This window comes from Corvus moneduloides, chromosome 6 (assembly GCF_009650955.1).
Source record: "Corvus moneduloides isolate bCorMon1 chromosome 6, bCorMon1.pri, whole genome shotgun sequence".
Taxonomy (NCBI): domain Eukaryota; kingdom Metazoa; phylum Chordata; class Aves; order Passeriformes; family Corvidae; genus Corvus; species Corvus moneduloides.
The window spans coordinates 56,118,406-56,137,322 of NC_045481.1; the positions used below are offsets into that span (position 1 = coordinate 56,118,406).

At 44.9% G+C, this 18,917-nt stretch overlaps 2 protein-coding genes across 2 annotated transcripts in view; one reads left to right on the forward strand and one right to left on the reverse strand.

Annotated features, from left to right (window-relative positions):
* CSTF3 (cleavage stimulation factor subunit 3) overlaps positions 1 to 900 on the forward strand; it is a 48,407-nt gene extending 47,507 nt beyond the window's left edge. The window contains exon 21 of the mRNA XM_032113213.1: positions 238 to 900. Within this exon, the coding sequence (XP_031969104.1) occupies positions 238 to 440 (203 nt within the window). The 3' untranslated portion in view covers positions 441 to 900. The remainder of the gene's footprint in view (positions 1 to 237) is intronic.
* A 47-nt stretch (positions 901 to 947) lies between these two features.
* TCP11L1 (t-complex 11 like 1) lies at positions 948 to 18,765 on the reverse strand. The gene is made up of 10 exons (XM_032113214.1): positions 18,692 to 18,765; positions 15,104 to 15,269; positions 12,801 to 12,933; positions 8,662 to 8,782; positions 7,742 to 7,962; positions 6,560 to 6,696; positions 5,938 to 6,131; positions 5,431 to 5,612; positions 4,623 to 4,795; positions 948 to 4,414 (listed from the first exon to the last, which is right to left on the reverse strand). Exons 2-10 carry the CDS (start codon positions 15,255 to 15,257, stop codon positions 4,179 to 4,181), a joined length of 1,551 nt encoding a protein of 516 aa, XP_031969105.1. The 5' UTR covers positions 15,258 to 15,269; positions 18,692 to 18,765; the 3' UTR covers positions 948 to 4,178.
* Positions 18,766 to 18,917: the final 152 nt, after the last annotated feature.

The following is an 18,917-nucleotide window of genomic DNA, read 5'->3' on the forward strand; positions in this document are numbered from 1 at the left end:
AATTCCTGTGTAAAGGGAGGGCTCGAGCTGAAGCAGCAGCATTTCCTTTATACTTGGCGTTCACCACAGCTCAGAGTTTCAGACAGTTGAGGCTTAATATTTGTAGAACAGGGTAGGAGAAGTGTCTTGTGTTCCAGAACTGTCCCTGAGCTGTCTCTGGGTGTCCCTGCTGGGTGCTGATTGCTGATCAGGGGGCTGAGTTCCCCAAACTGAATGGCTCTGTGTCTCTTTCTGAAGCTGTTGATGAAGCCGTACGGATAATCACGGGTGGCCTGCCTGAAATAGCTGTGGAAGGCAATGGACCTGTGGAAAACAACACCATTCTCAACAAGGCTGTGAAGAGATCACATGAGGATTCTGATGACGATGAGGAGAAAGGATCTGTAGTTCCCCCTGTACATGACATTTACAGAGCACGACAGCAGAAGAGAATCCGGTGAAACGAGTTTGGAGTTCTGCTGTGACAGACAAAGACTTGCATTGAATCAGTCTCTTACAAGTCAAGCATTTAAAAGGGACAGCTGCAAACAAAAAAATCCTTGAAAATGGTTTTGTTACTGTGGTGCCTCTTCTCCCATATGGTTCTTGATCTGAAAACAGCCCAACCAACCTTAGAATGTGCTCTGAACAAAACTCGGTTTTCAAAACCAAAAGTGCAAAATGTCAAAACTGTATTTTGTTCTTCGAGGGTGTACACATCTACCACTTGAAATCTTGTGGGTTTTCAACAGTTTTATTTTAAAAACTGGATGGCTTATACTTGTGAAGCATTTTTAATTCACATTTTCTGGAAAACAGTTGTTCTCAGTTTGTTCATGTAGTGTCCTGCCTTATTGTTCGTTTTTATTTATGGCAGAATGTAAGGAATCTGTTTTGTAGTTGAAAATTAAAAAAAAAAAACAACAACAAAAAACCATTCCTTTAAAATAAAAAGGATATCCATAACATCATGCCTCATTCTGGTTTATTCAAACACAACAAGGTACTTCTTAAATATTACTCAGCCACTTCAAAAGCAATGCTAATTATACCGTCACAGGAAATTGATCAGAGCATACATATTAGAATGAGCTTGGTTTCCATATTCTAGAGGATACAGCACACTTTGGCTTGTAATTCCAGGACTGCTTGAAGAAGACAGCATTGTAAAACAAACTCAATTCATGTTTCTAGTGTGGGTAGTCCAGGAGCACTAGCTCACACACTGTGGTCCTGGATACCTGCACTGGTCTTCCACATAATGTACAAAGCTAAATGTTAATAATCGGCTACATCGTTGCACTTGTTATCTTCAAACAAGCTAAAAAAACACTACGTGAGCTTTCCAAGCAGTTTCTATGTGTATTTCAGCTTGTAACTGGGAATTGGCTGTTCAGACTTGCACTCTGGTAAGATCCTAAGCACCTCTTGGACTACAGGACAGATAGAGCCTCGGGCAAATGAAAGACATTCCCTCCCCAGCACAGCTGCCTCAGCCAGGGCTCCTCTCTGCCAGGGCAAGAGGTGAAGCAGCACCTGCACATGGAGACAGGGCTGGCCTTAGCCATCCTGGAATGTCCTTCTTGCTGCCACTCAATTGCAGCTCCCTGTTTCTTTTAGAGAGGATGTAGAGAAACTGTCAAACACTCTCATTAAAAAAAAACAACCTGGGAGAATCATTACCATGCTTTGAGGGCATTTATTGCAGTCTCTTTAGATCTTTCCTGTTGAAAGGCCCACAGCACCGGTGCCAGAAGCATTTGTTCCTGCTGGGTGTGCCCTGGAGGTGAGAGTGTAGCCACAGGTGAGCACTGCGCTCTGTTCTCTCAATCTAGGATTTTTTCCTACATGAAGGCTTAGATCAAACCCCTGCTGTGAGGAGAGATGGGATTCCCTGTGTGGACCCTGCGAGCAATACAAGCACTGCTGGCAGCACAGTCCCGCTGCGATGTCAGGAGCAGGCCCTCTTGGACCCTGGGCCCTGAATCCCAGCCCTGCACCAGCCATCTCCTCAATGACAATTTTATCCACTGCTGAAGCCGTGCCCTTCACTCTGCCATCAGTCACATGCCTTTCAAGGGCTTTTCTAAGTACCTGTCTCACCGTGATGTCCCTCCAGATCATCCTGTACTTTGTGTAGTCAGCATAATGGCCTCTAAAGGCAGCTCCTAGGCAGTACTGAAAGATAAAATAAAGGCAGCAATTTTTTACTTGTACAGCTCTCATTTAACTCAACTGGAAACACCTTTGCCTTAGTTACTTATCTTGTTCCTATCTCCAGCAGTAATGGCTTTGGCAGCTCATTCAGCACAGGCTGAGGGAGTTTGTGGAGCTGCAGAGCTTAGGCTTATGAGGTGGAGCCTGCTCTGAGAGCAAAGCCCAGCAAGCAGAGGCAGCAGCCTTGAAGACCTCTGTGGAATCCTTTGCTGATCCAAACAAGGAAATAGACCCTACTCAGAACCCTTTTTTTCTGGCTAACCAACCTCATTTTTGAGTTCTCAAGGATTCAAAGAGAGACATTCATTTTGGTGGCTGAGTACATTTGGCCAAGAGAAAAATCACTTGTCTGAGCTGATGAACTCTCACGGGGTTTTCCTGGGTTTTTCCCTTGGGGAAGGGGGATTTATAACGAATGAGAAAAGATTTGGTTTACAATTGCATAGGCTAATATAGAAAAAAAGGTCTTATTTATTCCATCCCCTTCCAAACACAAAGTTGGTGCAGCTTTATCCACACTGACATTCAAAGGAAAACTGGGAAGGGAAGCAACAACAGTGGATCATAATCAAGTGCTTCTAGAAGTTCTGTTACTTTGGCTGATTCCTAAATTAACCTGGCTGTTTGCAATAAAAGGGCCCCTTTATGTATTTTACATACCTTGTTGGTTGTTTTTTTTAAAGACAGCACATTCTGGTTTGGACAACCTCATACTCAGGCCACTTACTGTGTATAACTACAAACTTTGCTTTCATAAAGCCATCAAATATTGATTACTGTAATACACTGTTGTGCTCAACCAGAGGAAAATTTCAGATGCACTTACCTCCCAGCTGAGCCTGAAATTGCAATGTAAGATCACTGGGCTCTTCTCCTCTATAAAACACATAGCTAATTAAATTCAAGACCTACAAATATTCAAAGTTTCAAGAACACCTCTACAAAGTGAAAAAATCTACTAAAATATTCCCTGTATATTCAAACTAACATCATTTACCTTTCACAGTACATTAAAATCACTTACACTGCCCACAGTGCTGTGTACTTCCTGGATATTTTTGAAGACATGATTGAATATGCAACCATCTCCTGTTGTAGTTTTTTAAAAAAACCCCAAATTTTCAACCTCAAGTTTCACACAATTTAAATCCACCTACTGGAAATGACAATTTACTTTAAAAGTAGTATTTCACCTAAAAAGGAGTAAACTACTAGCAAAAAAAAGGTAAGAAATGCCACTTTTATCAAAACATTTTAGCTCTGCCCTTCTGAAATCTTTACAAGATATAAATACAGCTGCAATCTATAAGATTGCCACCTCTGTGAGTACTGTACATAGCAGAGGACAGTTACCCAATAACCAGAAAATTTGCTACAAAAATATATTATGTTTTGTAACATCTGCAGGTAAACAGCAAAAAAATGCTATTAAAAATGCAGTAAAATGCAGAAAAAACTAGTAAGCCTACCATACTAACCATAATGTTACATTAAAGTGCTGTTTGGCTTGGTGTTTTGTCTGTTAAAGTTCTTCTTCTCTCGAAATTTAGCTTTATTAATTCTTTCAAGTAAGATTTTTTTAAAAACCAAATCACCCCTTCTGGGAAGAACCATTGCTAATCAGCTCTGGATAAATTAAACTAAATTCACTGTAAATTAAGAGTTAAATGCCCTAAAATGAGTCACTTAAAATATAAAGTTTGGTTCTTAAACTTGCCCTACTTATCATCAGCTCAAAAGTCTAAAAATTGCAGCCAGAAAACTACAATGATATCCCCCAAGGTTGCATAATTATGTTAGAAATGCATCTCTCATCTTTTACCTCAGAACCCTTCTTGTAACTCCTGTATTTCCCTCATCAGTCACCACTCGTGGGTTAAAAGGAACCAGTATTTACATGGAAAGCTGTTGTCCTAGACAAATATTGGTACAATTTTTATTTAATAGCTGACAATACTGTATTGGTAGCACACAGACTGGTTTTATGATTCTTCTGACCTCCCTACAATTTGGGATTCTTCCTTAGTCAATATTTTGCCAAGGACTGCATCATAGTAAGGGCTGAAGACCATTTTGTTGTAGTTGACAAGACGAATATACTTGGCAGCAATCTCCTCCAGCTCCCTCTGAATAGGGCTTAATCCTCCAGGAATGGCAGGCAATGATTTCTGGTGACTGGATGCAAGATAATTCTCCAGAAACTTCTGAATTCGAGAATCTGGAAAAAATGGGTTGGGTTGTTTTCAAACGAGACGGTGAATTAGAAACAGTGTAACCTCATGTAAAATGCAACAAGCCTGAACGTGGTCAGCAAGCTGAAAAGACAACATGGAAACAACATGGAAAAAACATGGAAAGAGAAGCCCTGCACACCCCCCACCCCCAGTTCCACAGACAGGGAGTGCAGAGCACTCTGCCAGACCTACCTATGAGCTTGCAAATGGAGTTATCCGGGCTGGCCACCGCCTGGATCTGTCCCTTCAGCACAGCCTCTCTCTCAGATGAGAATGGGGTAAAGCCATGCTGGGAAAGGCAGCTGTTCACTTCAGCACACACCTTCTCACCCACGGTGGCCAGGGATTCCTTCAGGTTAAAGGAGCTAGAAAACATGAGGTACAGTGTAACTGTATTAGGTACTCACTTTTTTCCCACTTTTTAAAAACAAACCATTCGATTAGAGTTGCCTCATTTATCAAATGTAATGGAAAAAGCATAAAGCAAATAAAGCCAATTATAAAGAATAATTATATATACATGAAAAATAAAGCTGAGATCTAAAGCAAGGAAGAAGGAGAGCATTCAAGACCTCCAGCCTGAACAACCCATACACATAAGAGCTGACTTTCTGCCTGAGGACAGCTCTGACTAAAGCAAAACCTGTAGGTGTAGACAAGTCACTCTGAATCTGCAGGCACTGTGCCACACTCAGGTTCTTGAGGAGCCTGGCCCAAACTCTGAGCAGGGGCAGCTGCTGGCACTCTCCTGTGCCAGCCTGGCACCATGAAAAACACTCTGGAAAAAGCAGTGTGTCCAAATCATGAAAGAACAGAGCAAGAAAAGACAGATCTGTGTGAGTACGCTGAAGAAAAACTGTCAGCTCAGGCTCAGAGAAAGCCCTCATCACCTCCTCTGCACTTCCTGCAGTCCCCAGCCAGAAAGAGGCTTAAACTGATCATCTCCCAGCGTGAAAACAGAGCTACACCTGCCCTGTGAGCAGGACTGTGCCATACTCACGGAAGATGCATTCCTGTCAGCAGCACCTTGACAATGGTTTTGATTTTCTCAGCGAATCCGGGCACATCGATGAGCGCTGGGCCTGCTGCGCTGAACGTCACCAGCAGCACTGTCCCCACCAAGAGGAGCTGCTCCAGCTCCAGCTGGAGCTCCAGGAAGCGCGTCTGGTCCATAAGCACCGTCTGCAAGGAGGGAGGAAGCCAGCACAGAATGGAGTCAGTCTGCCAGGCTGGGAAGGGACACTGGGATGCAGCAGCAAAGGCAAGACAAAGGCACATGGAAGAGCAGGCCAGGAGTACAATGAGAAGCACTGACTCCTCTTTTCCAGCTGAGAAGGTTTCAGCACTGAAAGACAAGTGCCTATTAGAGCTGCCAGATCTCCCAATCAGAGATCAATGGTTTAGTATTGTACGTATTGCAAGGCTACAAGTCCAAACAGCTTCTGCTATGTCCTGGGAATGGAAGAGTGGAACAAGCACAAAACCAATTTTTCTGTCAAATACCTACTTCTGGAAAAGGCCTGTTCACATGATCCCACTTCAGGAGCTTCAGATAGGCCTGATTTTGTACAGCAGTGAAGCACAAGGTGGAAGCTCCACCAGTGGCACCATCACTAGAGTAGGGAGGCAACATTTCATGTCCCAGCTTTGCAAGATCATCTGCTGCTTCTTGCAACCACTTTGTGACAAGGTCTAAAGAATCTGGAAGAGCAGGGGAAAAAATCTTCTTAGGAAAATTCCTTTTCAAAGTTAGATTTTTCCACCAATAATTTCCAAACAATCCCATTAGTTACTATGACTAATGCCCATGATATCAGGTATGACATGCACTTCATTTATTGCATCAAGCAGAACATCTAAAACAAAACCACACAGCTACAGGAAATCAGAGGTGAGATGATGCCGGGTAATCATGCCCTACACTGTATTGAAATTAAACTCAATGTCCCAAGGGCAGAACTATTGTTCTGGCAGATTTTTTCTAACTACAGTTTTGGGGCACAAGCTGTCATTTACCATATGAATTCTAGAACTTATAAAAATATCTGAGTTCTTTTCATGATCTAAAAGCAAAGACACGCAGTTTACTGGGAGGTCAGAGGGGAAGAAAGAAAGGAACAAAGTCATACTTGGCTGTTTCTCAAGAAACTCCTGAAACTTCTTTCTTTCATATTCAGCAGACTGCTGCATTAATTTTGGCCTAATACTACTGACAGCGAAGTTTGCCATATCCATTTTCATTAGGTCTAATACAGAGAAAATTGCTCTAAACAAACAAACAGAAAAAGTTATTCAACGCTGCAGATGTTTCAGAGGTGCTATTTACAAGATTTATTACAGATTGTCTAAGGAAAGAGCAAAAACATGCATGGGAAACAGTAACAGCTTAACAACTTCAGGGCATGAGAGAGAAAGCTGGAGCAAGCATGTGCATGCATGCATGTGCCTCTACCAAGTAGGAAATAAATCTTGCTCTCCTGTAAAAAAGCCTCCATGGAATTAACTTCACTAGCTCCACAGATTTTATCTCCCAGGATGTGCAATATTGTGTATGAGAAGACATGTGGGTTTCCAAGCTTGAGTGCCATGTCTGTTGGCAGCCTGGAAAGCCAACTTCAGTGGGAAGCGAATAATCAGACCCAAGGGGCAAAAAAGAAAAAAACAAACAAACAAACACCAAAGAAAAACACCTTAATTTCAAAGCAACCTAATTCCTGCTGGCAGTATTTCTGCCAAGTCAATCCTGAACTCCTGGAAGCTTTTCAAATTAGAAAACAGCAAGGTTAATGAAGATTCTCCCAACTATTGAGACCTTGAGCTGTTCCACTGAGAACATGGTGACAAAGCAGAAGCCTGGATGCTCCCAGATGTGGAACACACACTCCCTTTAGAACTGACAGGGATTTATGCAGGGAGTGGGGTAAAGAGAGCTCAAACTGGGAGGAAAGGAGAAACCGGTAGAAAACCAGTAATACATTTTCCCTATGCTCCTGTGTGCTGTTTTTCACCCTCTGCTGTTGATATTCAATTCTGATACCAACTGACTATTCATCTGCTACCTTAAGGCTTATTTCCATTTGACATTTAAGCAAATGTCCTTCAGTGACATGCAGGAGCCAGACAAATACTCCAACTCACCAGATCAGAGATGGTCCTTGTTAATGACTCCTGGAGCATCTCTCCCCTTCACACCCACAGCTATATCCTTTTCCCTATCACTCTTCTCTTTCTAAGAGATGCAGGCTGCCCCCCTCCCCTCCCCAAATTTATTTATGGGACTCTGAACATGACCAATAAACACATTTCAGTACCTGAAAAGAGGAACTATTTCATTAATATCTTTCAGTTTCTTAATGTCTTCATCTCGAGCTGGAGCACAGAGAGTCCCCATCATGCCAATAACAAATCTGACCAACTTAGAAATGTCAAGGGCCCCATTCTCTGCCTCCTGTTTTATCAAATCCAGGTCAAGGACTTCTGTAATCTGGCTTCTCAGTCTAGTATGACCAGGCAACAAGAAAGATAGAAGACTCTGAAATGGAAAGTTTTTAACAGTGCATTAGTTCTACATATCAGAGACTACAAGGATCAAAACAGTTACTGAACAACTTCTTATACAATTATAGAATCATAGAAAGGTTTGGATCAGAAGAGACTTTAAAGATCAGCTAGTTCCAAACCCCCTGCCACAGGCAGGGTCACCTCCCACTAAACCAGTCTGCTTAATGCCCCATCCAACCTGGCCTTGGACACTACCAGGGATGGGCCAGATTCTTATCTAAACAACTGAATTGCTGAATTTTTTTTTTTTTTTAACCATCGACTCACCAACTCCAAATGTTTCACCTCATGCTGTGTGATACTGAAGTTACTAAGTGGCAAATTCTCTGTGGCACAGATCATACTCAGACTGCTAGGCTCAGTTTTACCAACCCAGCATTGGAGCATCTCACTGGTTCCATAACTAATACCAGTGCCACAACACGAAGGAGGCTTGGAATTAGGGAACAAGTATAGCTTACCTTTTAATCACCTTACATGGTTTTCCATTTGGTTTTACATTCAAATTTCTCCTCTAGGATTATACAGCTTATACATGTTCACAGTGATACAGTAATGAAAAAGAACAAGAGGATTTTTTATGAAAAGCCAAACTCCAACAACTTTTGCTCATTCATATCATTGCAGCTACTCAAATTCATTAATTTTTCTTCGTATCACATCATCTTACCTCTTTAATTTCTCCCAATAGCTTAATTGCATGATCATATGTCGGGGGGTCTTCCTTTAGCTGAGCTTCCAGACAATCCCAGAAAGCTTTATGCACAATATCTCTGACTTTCTTCTCCAAGCTGAGAATAAATATGTTAAAAAGAATGATACTTGTCTCTGCACCACCTTACAAAGATAGCCTGCAGCTCCTGAAGCACGGCATGTAATAATATGAATATAATGTAATAATAACTAAATTGATGATTAACAGAGATCTGTCATTTTAAGCTACTCAGAAAAGAAAGAAAAACTGGACACAGGATTTGGAATGGCTTATGTCCTAATAAAGAGTTACATACAGGCAAAAGTGGCTGCAAATTTAAATCCTTCAAATATTTATCACATGCTACATATAGGCAAGTGAAAGAAAACAGATATCACAGAAATTACAGCTTGTCTTCAAAAGACCACTATTCATGTTCCTTTTAAAGGCCCCACTAAAATAAAATCAATTCTCCTGTACAAAACTCATTAGTAAACCTAACAGAAATTAAGTAACTTCCCTGACACAGAATCTTCTCTGTTTCACTGTGTAAGTATTGCACCTACTCTGAGATAAGGGCCCAGATCAGTTTGTATAAAAAAATAAATGAATTCCACTACCTCAGTACCAATTCCTAATTCAAAATACTGATGGTTCCTGCTCCTCAGCAGCGGGCACCTTTTCACACCAGGTGTAACTTCCACACCAGAGAAGCAACACACACCCACGTAGCTGAGTGCACACAGAGAATCCCACAGCAAACACCAGCTTCCCAAGGCTCTGACTCCAAGTGCAGCTGAGGCTCAGGCAGTACCTGGAGGCACTCCTGCCCTGTGGCTCTCCAAGAGCAGCCAATACAGGCTCTACTGAGTGCCTACAATGACAGCTACAGCCACTACAGCTGCCTTCTCCTCCCACCACTTCAAGCATATTCGAGCTGCAGGGGACTCTAACCTTGAGACAAATAAATATCCCCACACATAACCCAAGTCGCCTGCCTTTGCAGTCAGGAACAATTCAAGTTCCAAGCAAGATCCTCTCACTATTAATGCTAAGGGGAACCACTGTCACTTCCTTTTTGTCCCAGCATGACCAATTTCCATAGAGCACAACAATGCCAGTCTCCCAAGAGTCAGCTGCAGCATTCTCTCCTGCAGCACCTATCAAGGCAGCGTGCTCTGGGGTCTCTTGTTGCAGTGGGGATCCTGCAACATGCATATATCAAACCAGGAGTCCCATGGAAAGGAAATATATATGGACAGACAGATTCTTGATAGCTGTTTCAGAGGTGTTTATTTCTCCAGCCGCATGGCCGGAGCTCTGCCGAGGAACTGTTCCAGTCACGGGACCAAGGGTCCTTCTGCCCGCGCAGGGAACACAAACCAACCCATGGGAACGAGGCTGAGCAGGGGCAGGGAATCCCCGTGTCTGTGCCCTCAGGGCCCCTCTCCCAGGGCTACACAGCAGGGGAGGGACCCCAACACCTCACCCGTTTTATTTTAATAAAAGGAGAATGAAAACAACTGGATAAACATAACAAGAACAGTTTCAAAACAAAACAAGCCACCCTCCTGAGTCTTTAAATGTCCAAACAGATTCTGTGGAACATCTTAGGGCTGACAGAATGGAGACAGAACTCTCTGAGCATGCTTTGTGGGGAAACGGAGGCAGGAGAGGGTTTAACTTCTTCCCTCCCCCTTTTCATCCCCCACTCGGCATTGGAAAGGGATTTTTGGGGAAACAATTGGCAAAAGCATGGTTTTGTGAGGGAAACCATGGGTGAAAATACGGATTGGGAATACACTGGGGGTAATAGGACATAGGGTAAAAGGGAAAGGTGGGATTAGGAAAGGGAGACTGTAGGGGGGGTTTACAAGGGAGATATTGTCTAACATGACTACGATTTTTTGCATATATACTGCCTTTCACAGAAACACCATCAGGACCAGTGACCTGCGATGCTTGTAACCCTTTTCTACCTTGTATAATTTTGAATTCCACGACTTCTCCATCTCCCAAGCTTGGGATGCATTTTTCAGGGTTATTCTTTTTAATAGCAGTTCTATGCACGAATATGTCTTGCTGGTGGTCACACCTTGTTATAAAACCATAATTTTGCTTAACATTATACCATTTTACTATCCCTAAGATCTTAGTTACTATGATCTTTTCCTTTTTCCGAATGGCTGCTGTTTTCTGTCTCGCTGCGTCTTTGCTCTCTCCTTCGGTCGCTCCCATGTTGGAATTGTCGGGGCTGCTGGTGCCTGCGCGCTCTTCCCGGGGTCGCGTTCGGGGCTGCGCGGGCCGGGCCGGGCCGCACCGCTCAGTTCTCCGCGCGTCGCCTCCTCTGGTCGCAGCTTCGCTGCCGATGCCGGGCGCTGCACCCACATCTCAGCCGGGCCCCCGAGCGACGACCCCCCCGCGCCCTGCTCCAGCGCGTGTTTCGGCTGGGCGCGGCTCCGCTCCACCGCCATTGCCGCCCGCCGCCCGCGCGCCGCCCCTCTCAGTCGGGCGTTCACGGGGCTCGCTCCACCACGCGCTGCGCAGGGCCGTGCGGGCACCGCCGGGTCCCGCCGCTCCTCGCTGCGCCACCGACACTGCGGCTCGTGTGGCTCCGCCTGCGCGCGGGAACTGCCTCGCTGCTGCTCGCAGAGCGCTCGGTGCACGTGGCCTGGGCCGCACGGTCCCTGCGCCAGGCTTCCCTTCGCCAGGACACAGCTGACATCGCTCAACAGTCTCGGTAACTAAATAATATTCACGAAAATATTCTTCCATCGGCATATATTTTGACTCCAGTATTAACTGTGTCCAAACGGTTTTCCAAAAGCCCTTGGTAAGAATTAAATCCCAAGAAACATAGAAAAAGTTCTTAAACAACCATGCCAGGAAGTGTTTCAGTTCTTTTTGAGCTTGAATCAAGCTAAAATTTACAAATCGTTGTTCAAGAATCATTTTAAGATAAATGTCCATATGCGGCTCTGAGAGCCAAGAGTCTTCCCACAGTTCCTCCATAGTTTAGATATGGAATAGCAAAGCAAAACCAAGAAGAGGAATCCAAAGTTTCCAGGGTTTACTCACACAAATCAGTCGCTTAGGGATCGGGGATCGTTCTGCTCTCAATTCTCCACCATTTGTTGCAGTGGGGATACTGCAACACGCATATACCAAACCAGGAGTCCCGTGGAAAGGAAATATATATGGACAGACAGATTCTTGCTAGATGTTTCAGAGGTGTTTATTTCTCCAGCCGCATGGCCGGAGCTCTGCCGAGGAACTGTTCCATCACGGGACCAAGGGTCCTTCTGCCCGCGCAGGGAACACAAACCAACCAATGGGAACGAGGCTGAGCAGGGGCAGGGAAACCCCGTGTCTGTGCCCTCAGGGCCCCTCTCCCAGGGCTACATGGCAGGGGGGAGGGACCCCAACAGTCTCTCTCACAAATGGATACCTACAGACAACACTGGCCCAATGGGGACCAAGTTCCTTCCATGAGATATGCACTCCCTTTCCCAAATCAAGCCAGGAGGCTGTCAGCCACACCTCACTGTGTGTGAGAGAGGAACAGCAGATGAAGCCTCCTCTGTTCTCCCTCTCCCCTCTCAGCAGGGCACACAGTTACTGCAGACTCACACAGAGAAGGAAAGGCTTCAAACTTGAAAGGAGCAAGGACTAATCTAATAAAACACAGGAACCTCTTCCCAAAATACCCCTGAAGAAACAGACAGGAAAAGCTAAAATAATCAGTTTCATCTCGCTCCCACAGGCAGTGAAAGCTTAAAAACTGCTGAAAGCACCACCCACATCTGCAGCCAGACTGGGGTACTTGGAAGGCTGCGGCCCCAGAGTCCTGGGACAAGGGGACACAACAGAAACCACAGCACTCTGGGATTTGCACCACACATGTCCAATTAATCCAAGAGGTTCACCCTTCACACACACACATATCTGGGGAAGCAGAACTGCACAGTTACCACCTTCTCCTTATATTCTTTCCTACCTCCTCCCAGGCACTGCCAGACAAGACACCAGCCAGAGCCTTTACCTGATCCCCCAGAGCTGCTCAGCAGTTCTACAAACACAATTTTTTTCAAGTATCTATTTGGTAAGAACCTTACCTGTGTTCTGGTAATTCAGCTGGTTTTATCTGGAAGTCTCCATTCACCACAATTTCGTGTGCCAGAGCCATGTTGGTGACTCCCTTTGCTGTCTCCATGAGCTCTTCTATTGACACAGGCCGAGAAGGACTGGCTGCAATATCAATTACACTGTCAGACAGTTCTCAACAAAAGACTACAGAAAGAGTCTTTTGGACCCTTTCCACCTTACTGACAGTCCACAGGGTCAAATGACAGCATCAGCGGAAGATTTTTCTCCTTTCTTTCCCTTGCTTTCCCATCTGATGGATGATACAGGTTTGGAGCATTTCAAAAAACAAAGGAGTGGATCCCAGTTGATATTCTGGGCTCAGTGCGTCAATTGATTCTATCAAGCTCTTTTAAAAACCACTTCCAAACAAAACCCCCCACACAAACCAGTACTTCTTTAGGGTGGCTTAATAGCATCTTGGCATCTTTGTCCACACTGTAAGAAGAAATAATTACAAATAGCAGCATTTCCACAAGTATTGTGCAGATATTGCCATTTCAGTTTTACATTTTTCAAGGAAGTGATTTCATCATTAAAGCAGTCAACAAACAACCACCATCACTGTTAAGCAGCAGCACACCAGTAGCTAATTATTCTCACTACTTCCAATGCAACTGGCACTCCTCCAAACACTTTTTCTCCCCCAGAGGCCACCACCCAAGCAACAGACAACATTAAGACCTAGCACCCGCACCAATGCCTAAGAACTCTTCCCCTGGCAGGCATTTGGGACTGACCAGGATGGGCCAGCAGCCTCAAACTGGGCCCTGGGTTAGTGCTAGGGTTGGTGCCCTGATGGATCCATTCCATTCTGTAGTTCATTCACTTCAGCTGCAGTCCAGGCATAGGAGCAACGTACTAATCCCAAAGTGAAAGAAACCAACCAGGTATCTTGACAGGCTAGGCTCACTGAGAAATGTTTCAGGCAAACTATTATGACCATCCCATTTGATAATCCATGTTGATTGGACTTAAGTAATTACATAGAAAAGGTCTTTCAAAATAAGTGTCCATCACTTGTCTGCCATGCAGAGCTCTTCTGCTCATACAGTTTGGTTCCACCGAGCTAGTTTTTCAATAATATCTTGCTCTTTTCATGCAGCCCTCCTAAATCTTTATTTCCTTCTGCCTGGAGCTTAACCTTGCATAGTGACTCTGGGAACACAGCAAGGACTCACATTCTGAGAAGAACCAGCAGACAGCAAAGTCCACAGTGCTCTTGTCCGAGTGCCAAATGACTTCACTCCAGCAGTGGGTGCACTAAGAGCTAAGGCTCTTTCATTGACCAAAGATTGCTCTCAAATCACACTCTCTCATTCTCATACCTGCTCCCTTACACGAGGGAAGAGCTTGAGACCAAACCACTTCTTTGTGGTACAATGCAGTGCTAGACTGTGCCATGCTTTTTACTTCCACGTGTTCAGAGCCTCCCTCCATACATACACCCCATTTCCTACCAGGCAACCAGCAAGGCATAGGAACAGAAATTCCCTCAGAACATCTCCTCTGGGTAACATGACACTAAACATAACCCTAAACCTCAAATCATAATGAACACAATTAAAAAATAAAGCAACGAACTAAATGTTACTGCTGAGCCACTGCCTACAGAAATTTAGAACTCTGAGCACTTCTGCTTCTTTGAATTGAATCCCCGGAGCCAGAAAACTTCCCCTTGGTTTTATCTACAGATTTGCCAGAAATATTTGGTCCCATATTGCATCCAGACCCTCTTGTTAAAAGCAGAATGACAAAGAAAAATATGCCTTAGGAAAAATAGGCAGTCCTGCTTGACACTGGAAGTAGTATTAGGATTAAATATACAACTTTCCATCTATATTGTGAGGGGGCTGACAGGACATCCCTTTGCTGATAACAGCCTTCCTTGCCCTGCAGTAGGAACAGGGGCTGCAGCAACCCAGAAGGTTCAGCTGATAAGGCAAACAGCAGAGACAGTTTAGCTGGAACACACTGGGGTAGTGTTTATCCCTTCCAAGAGCACAAACACACCAGGATATTTAGGATATATGTGGCTCAGAGCAACGTGGTCATTGTGTACAATTAAGAAAATGTACACATTGTGCATACAATTAGGAAAAGAAAATGGGAAGAAAAGTGTTACAGTTTCAAGGCATATCATCAAGAGTCACACTGTACTTAACTGCAAGACAGTCAAACTTGCACAGAATGCTATAAAACACTAGGATTGCCTCCTGCAACAGTTAGAGAATTTACTGGTTTTTATTGTATTTCATAAAGCAGTTTTGCTTACACTTTGGTGTATCATCTCTGTGTGACCCTGGAGCACTCTGCCGTATTCTTTTTCGGACAGACTGATCCGAGTTGTCCAAGTTCTCCTCCTGATCATCCTCCAAACCACTCAACTTTTCTTCACTTGAATGTAGCTTGTCAGGATTCTGAGACATTTTCAGTTGGTTCTTTACAAAAAGAAAAAATATGAATAAGCATTTTCTGACACGGCTGAGTGGGTAAACATCACCAGGAGTCCTCTTGATTAAGAAAAAAATTAAGAATGAAAGAATTCTTATGAGGAATTTTATGATGTCATCCCCATAATGGCAGGGGACCTGGACTCAGTGACTCACTTCCCATCTTCCACAAAATGGGATGCTTTCAACACAGATACCATTTATTTAATCTGCAGTCCTAGTCAGTTCTCAAAAATCTGAAAATCTGTTCCCTTGCCATAATGATACAGATGGGAGAAAGAGATATTGTTTTCTTTCCTAGCATTGCTTTTAAGAGAATGATGAAAAACACCTCCAGAACAGTACCACAAACACGTTTTACAAAAGATTATGCCAAATGAGACGACGTTTCCTCACTACACAGCAATAAATCTTCCTGAACATAACATATTCCTGAACTACGATCTGCTCCAACTGCTCACAACTTAAAAACTTCACTCTGAGCCATCCAAAAGCATTAAGAAGCAGGAAAAGAACTAGAGAGAAATTAACATAAAATTCTGTTCCCATTTTTCAGTACATTCAAGAGTCCTGATTTACGCATAAAATGTCACAATTGTTTGGGTTTTTTAATTAAGACAGTAAAGAACACTTATAGTATTTAAAATATTGGTTTATTAGACATTACATATTAAAGGATATTTATATCCCATTGCAGATATCTGCAGTGTACCCAAAGTTACATTGAAAAAATTACCAGTAGAAAACCAAGTCTCACTGTTCCTTATCTTCACTTATTTCATTCTTAGATTTCCCTATAAAGAATGTACTTTCTACATCCACCATTAAAACCTATCATGCAGGAAGCTGCTGCTCAGGCTTTAATTTTACAGAAATCTATTTGAGAACATATGATGTCTCTAAATTAAATAACCTAGATGTTCTGTGAAGTGGGAGTTGGAAAGAGTCTGCCTTTCAAAATTAAATAAAGCTCCTGGAAAAACAACAACTTCCTCTTTCCCCTAGTATCCCACCATTCCCAATTTCAAATTTTGAAAGAAACCAAGTTCTCAGCAAGAGATCCACTCTCCAGAGGCACCTCACAGCTACTAAGAGAAAATACAATATCAAAAACTACACTGAAGACGATGCAGCAGAAGCAACCAATAGTGTAGAAATACAAAACACAGCACTGAGATTTATTTTCATACAACAGCTGTAATAACTAACCCTGCTCCATCAGTGCTTAAATTGATTGCACAAAGTGATTCCACAGGACAGCTGGAAAGCTCAGGGCATATAAGGAACAGTTTTGCTCTACAGCAATGACTCAGGATCATCATCTTGCTCATTGCATGAGAGACAACAGCATGCAACACTTGCCCACAGCACTGTGTCATTTCTATTTTAGAAGAGAAAACAGCACAAAACGCTTGGGATAAATGACACAGGAAAACACCCTTGGCACACAGGCATCAGTACAGGTACTGTTAGACTCATTCCACCTCTAGATGGAACAGAGTCCCCAATGTCTCTGCTCCAGACGCTTGGTCATCTCCCCGTTCACACGCTGGGACAAAGAAGCGTCAGCCTGTCTCAGCTGCAGTCACATTGCCACCCCCGAACCACGGCAGAGAGCCTCCAGCTGGCCATCCCAACCAGCAGGCAAGTGGGACGTGCTCCAGGAGAAGTGGATCTCCTGTCTGGCAGACAAAAGGCCTGTTACTGCAAACACTCCACTAGCAAGATGATGAGGAGCTCTCTTAATAAAGGGGCTGTTCACAGAGAAGAGCACAGCAACCATTACAATATAAAATATACAATACGTGGTTAAAGACAGAGAGATAAACCTGTTGGTGAATTTAGCTAGGATAAAAGCATTACCATAAAGGCTTCCACATTCATTCCAGACTAAATGGTTGATCTTCCTATCCATTCTCTTCCACAAAGCATCCTCCTGAAGTCATATCTGAACCACAAAGATGACTCAACCAAGCCCCACTTAAGCCTTTAATGCAGACACTTCCTAGTTCCTTACAATCTCTCACTGCACTTTATCCTCACTACCCTAAGAAAAGCAGAGAAATATAATATACCTCACTTCCAGAGGGGAAACTGAGGTTTGAGTTAAGTTGCTTGAGGACTCACAGAAGATAAATGACAGAGACAAGATCATCAGTCTGATGATTGCTACCCCCAGCTTTGCCCAGCAGGCCATCATTCCTACAACGCAGACTACACCCTGAAGTGTTGCTTTCCATAAAATGGCAGCTCAAGAGCTACAGTCTCAAACCCAGCCCAAGTTTCATTTAATTACCATTTGTTTTAAAAAAGTCCTATTCCAGCTATGGAGGGCAGGCATTAGAACTCCTGGGCCATTCTACCAAATGACTGTTCAGCAGATGAGGTAAACAGGCACACTTGTTGGTTTCGTTGTTTAGTTTGCAATAGTCTGCTCTTTTCTGATGGATTACTGCTATTATTTGCCAGAACACATCTAGAACATATCCTCTTTCCACTGGGTAAATAAGCTTGACAATACCTCTTCCAGAAGCATGATCATCATCTCTTCTTTCACAGAAACAATACTGACTTAATAGAGCAAGGTCTACTTCTTGGCACTTTCCTTGCATTTATTTTTAATGAGAACAGAAATGCAAGAGAAAAATGCAACAAATTTAAATTTAAACAGAACATTTTCCACAGCTTCTTTTCATTAAAGGTCCTCCAACCACGTGATGTGCACCAGCACTAAATAAACTTCACTGTGCTTCTCTGGCGCACGGACAAGGTTGGAGCAGCTGCTCCTCACTCCCTGCGCTGTCCCACTGTATGAGAGCACCTGACAGCTCCCCTGACCTCCGGCCCGAACACACCAGGCTGCCTTTCCTCAGGCTCCGCTCCAACGCTGAAGTCTCCTCTTCCCTCTGTTCACCTGCCACATACATCACCACCTAGTTTCCCTTGTAATCCACCAGCAGGCAAGCCGCAGCCTGTCCCCTGTCCCTCTTCCAAATTAAAAGGGATGCTGTGAAATTCCAGTTTCCCCTCCGCCGCCTGTTCTGTGTGAGGCCCTCCCAGGTCCACCACCGCGGGGAGCACACAGGGCACCGTCCCCATCCGCACCGGCCCGGCAGCAGCGCGGCCGCTCCAGCCCCGCTCCGGCCACACTTTCCTCGCCACCCCTTCGCAAGGCCCGGGAGCTCCGGGGTTCAATATGGGCTAAGGGGGAAAACGAGCCCGGGAGGCTGTGGGCTCCTGGGCAGAACCCAGGGGGGAAGCGGCACTGAGCCGGCCCGGCGGCCCCTGCGCAGCGCTGCCCGGCCGGGCCCGGAGCCGCCGCGGCGCCCGCTCGGCGCTGCCGGGCCCTGCCCGCCGCCCCCGGCCCCGCCGCCGCCCGCCGCCCTCCGCCCCGGCCCCCCGGGCCTTACCGCCCTCGGAGCAGCCGCCGCGGCCGCCGGCTCCGACGGGCCCGGCCCCTCCTGCGGCCGCGGAGCGGGGCTGGGCCGGCGCCGCAGCCCCAGCGCAGGGCGGGCCGCGGCGGCTCCGGGGCGGGGCGAGGGCCCCACCGCCCCCACGGCGGCAGCGGGCTGTCCCCGCGGCAGAGCGGGCTGAGGGGCCGCTGTCCCCGGCACCGAAGGGGCTCGAGCGGCCCTC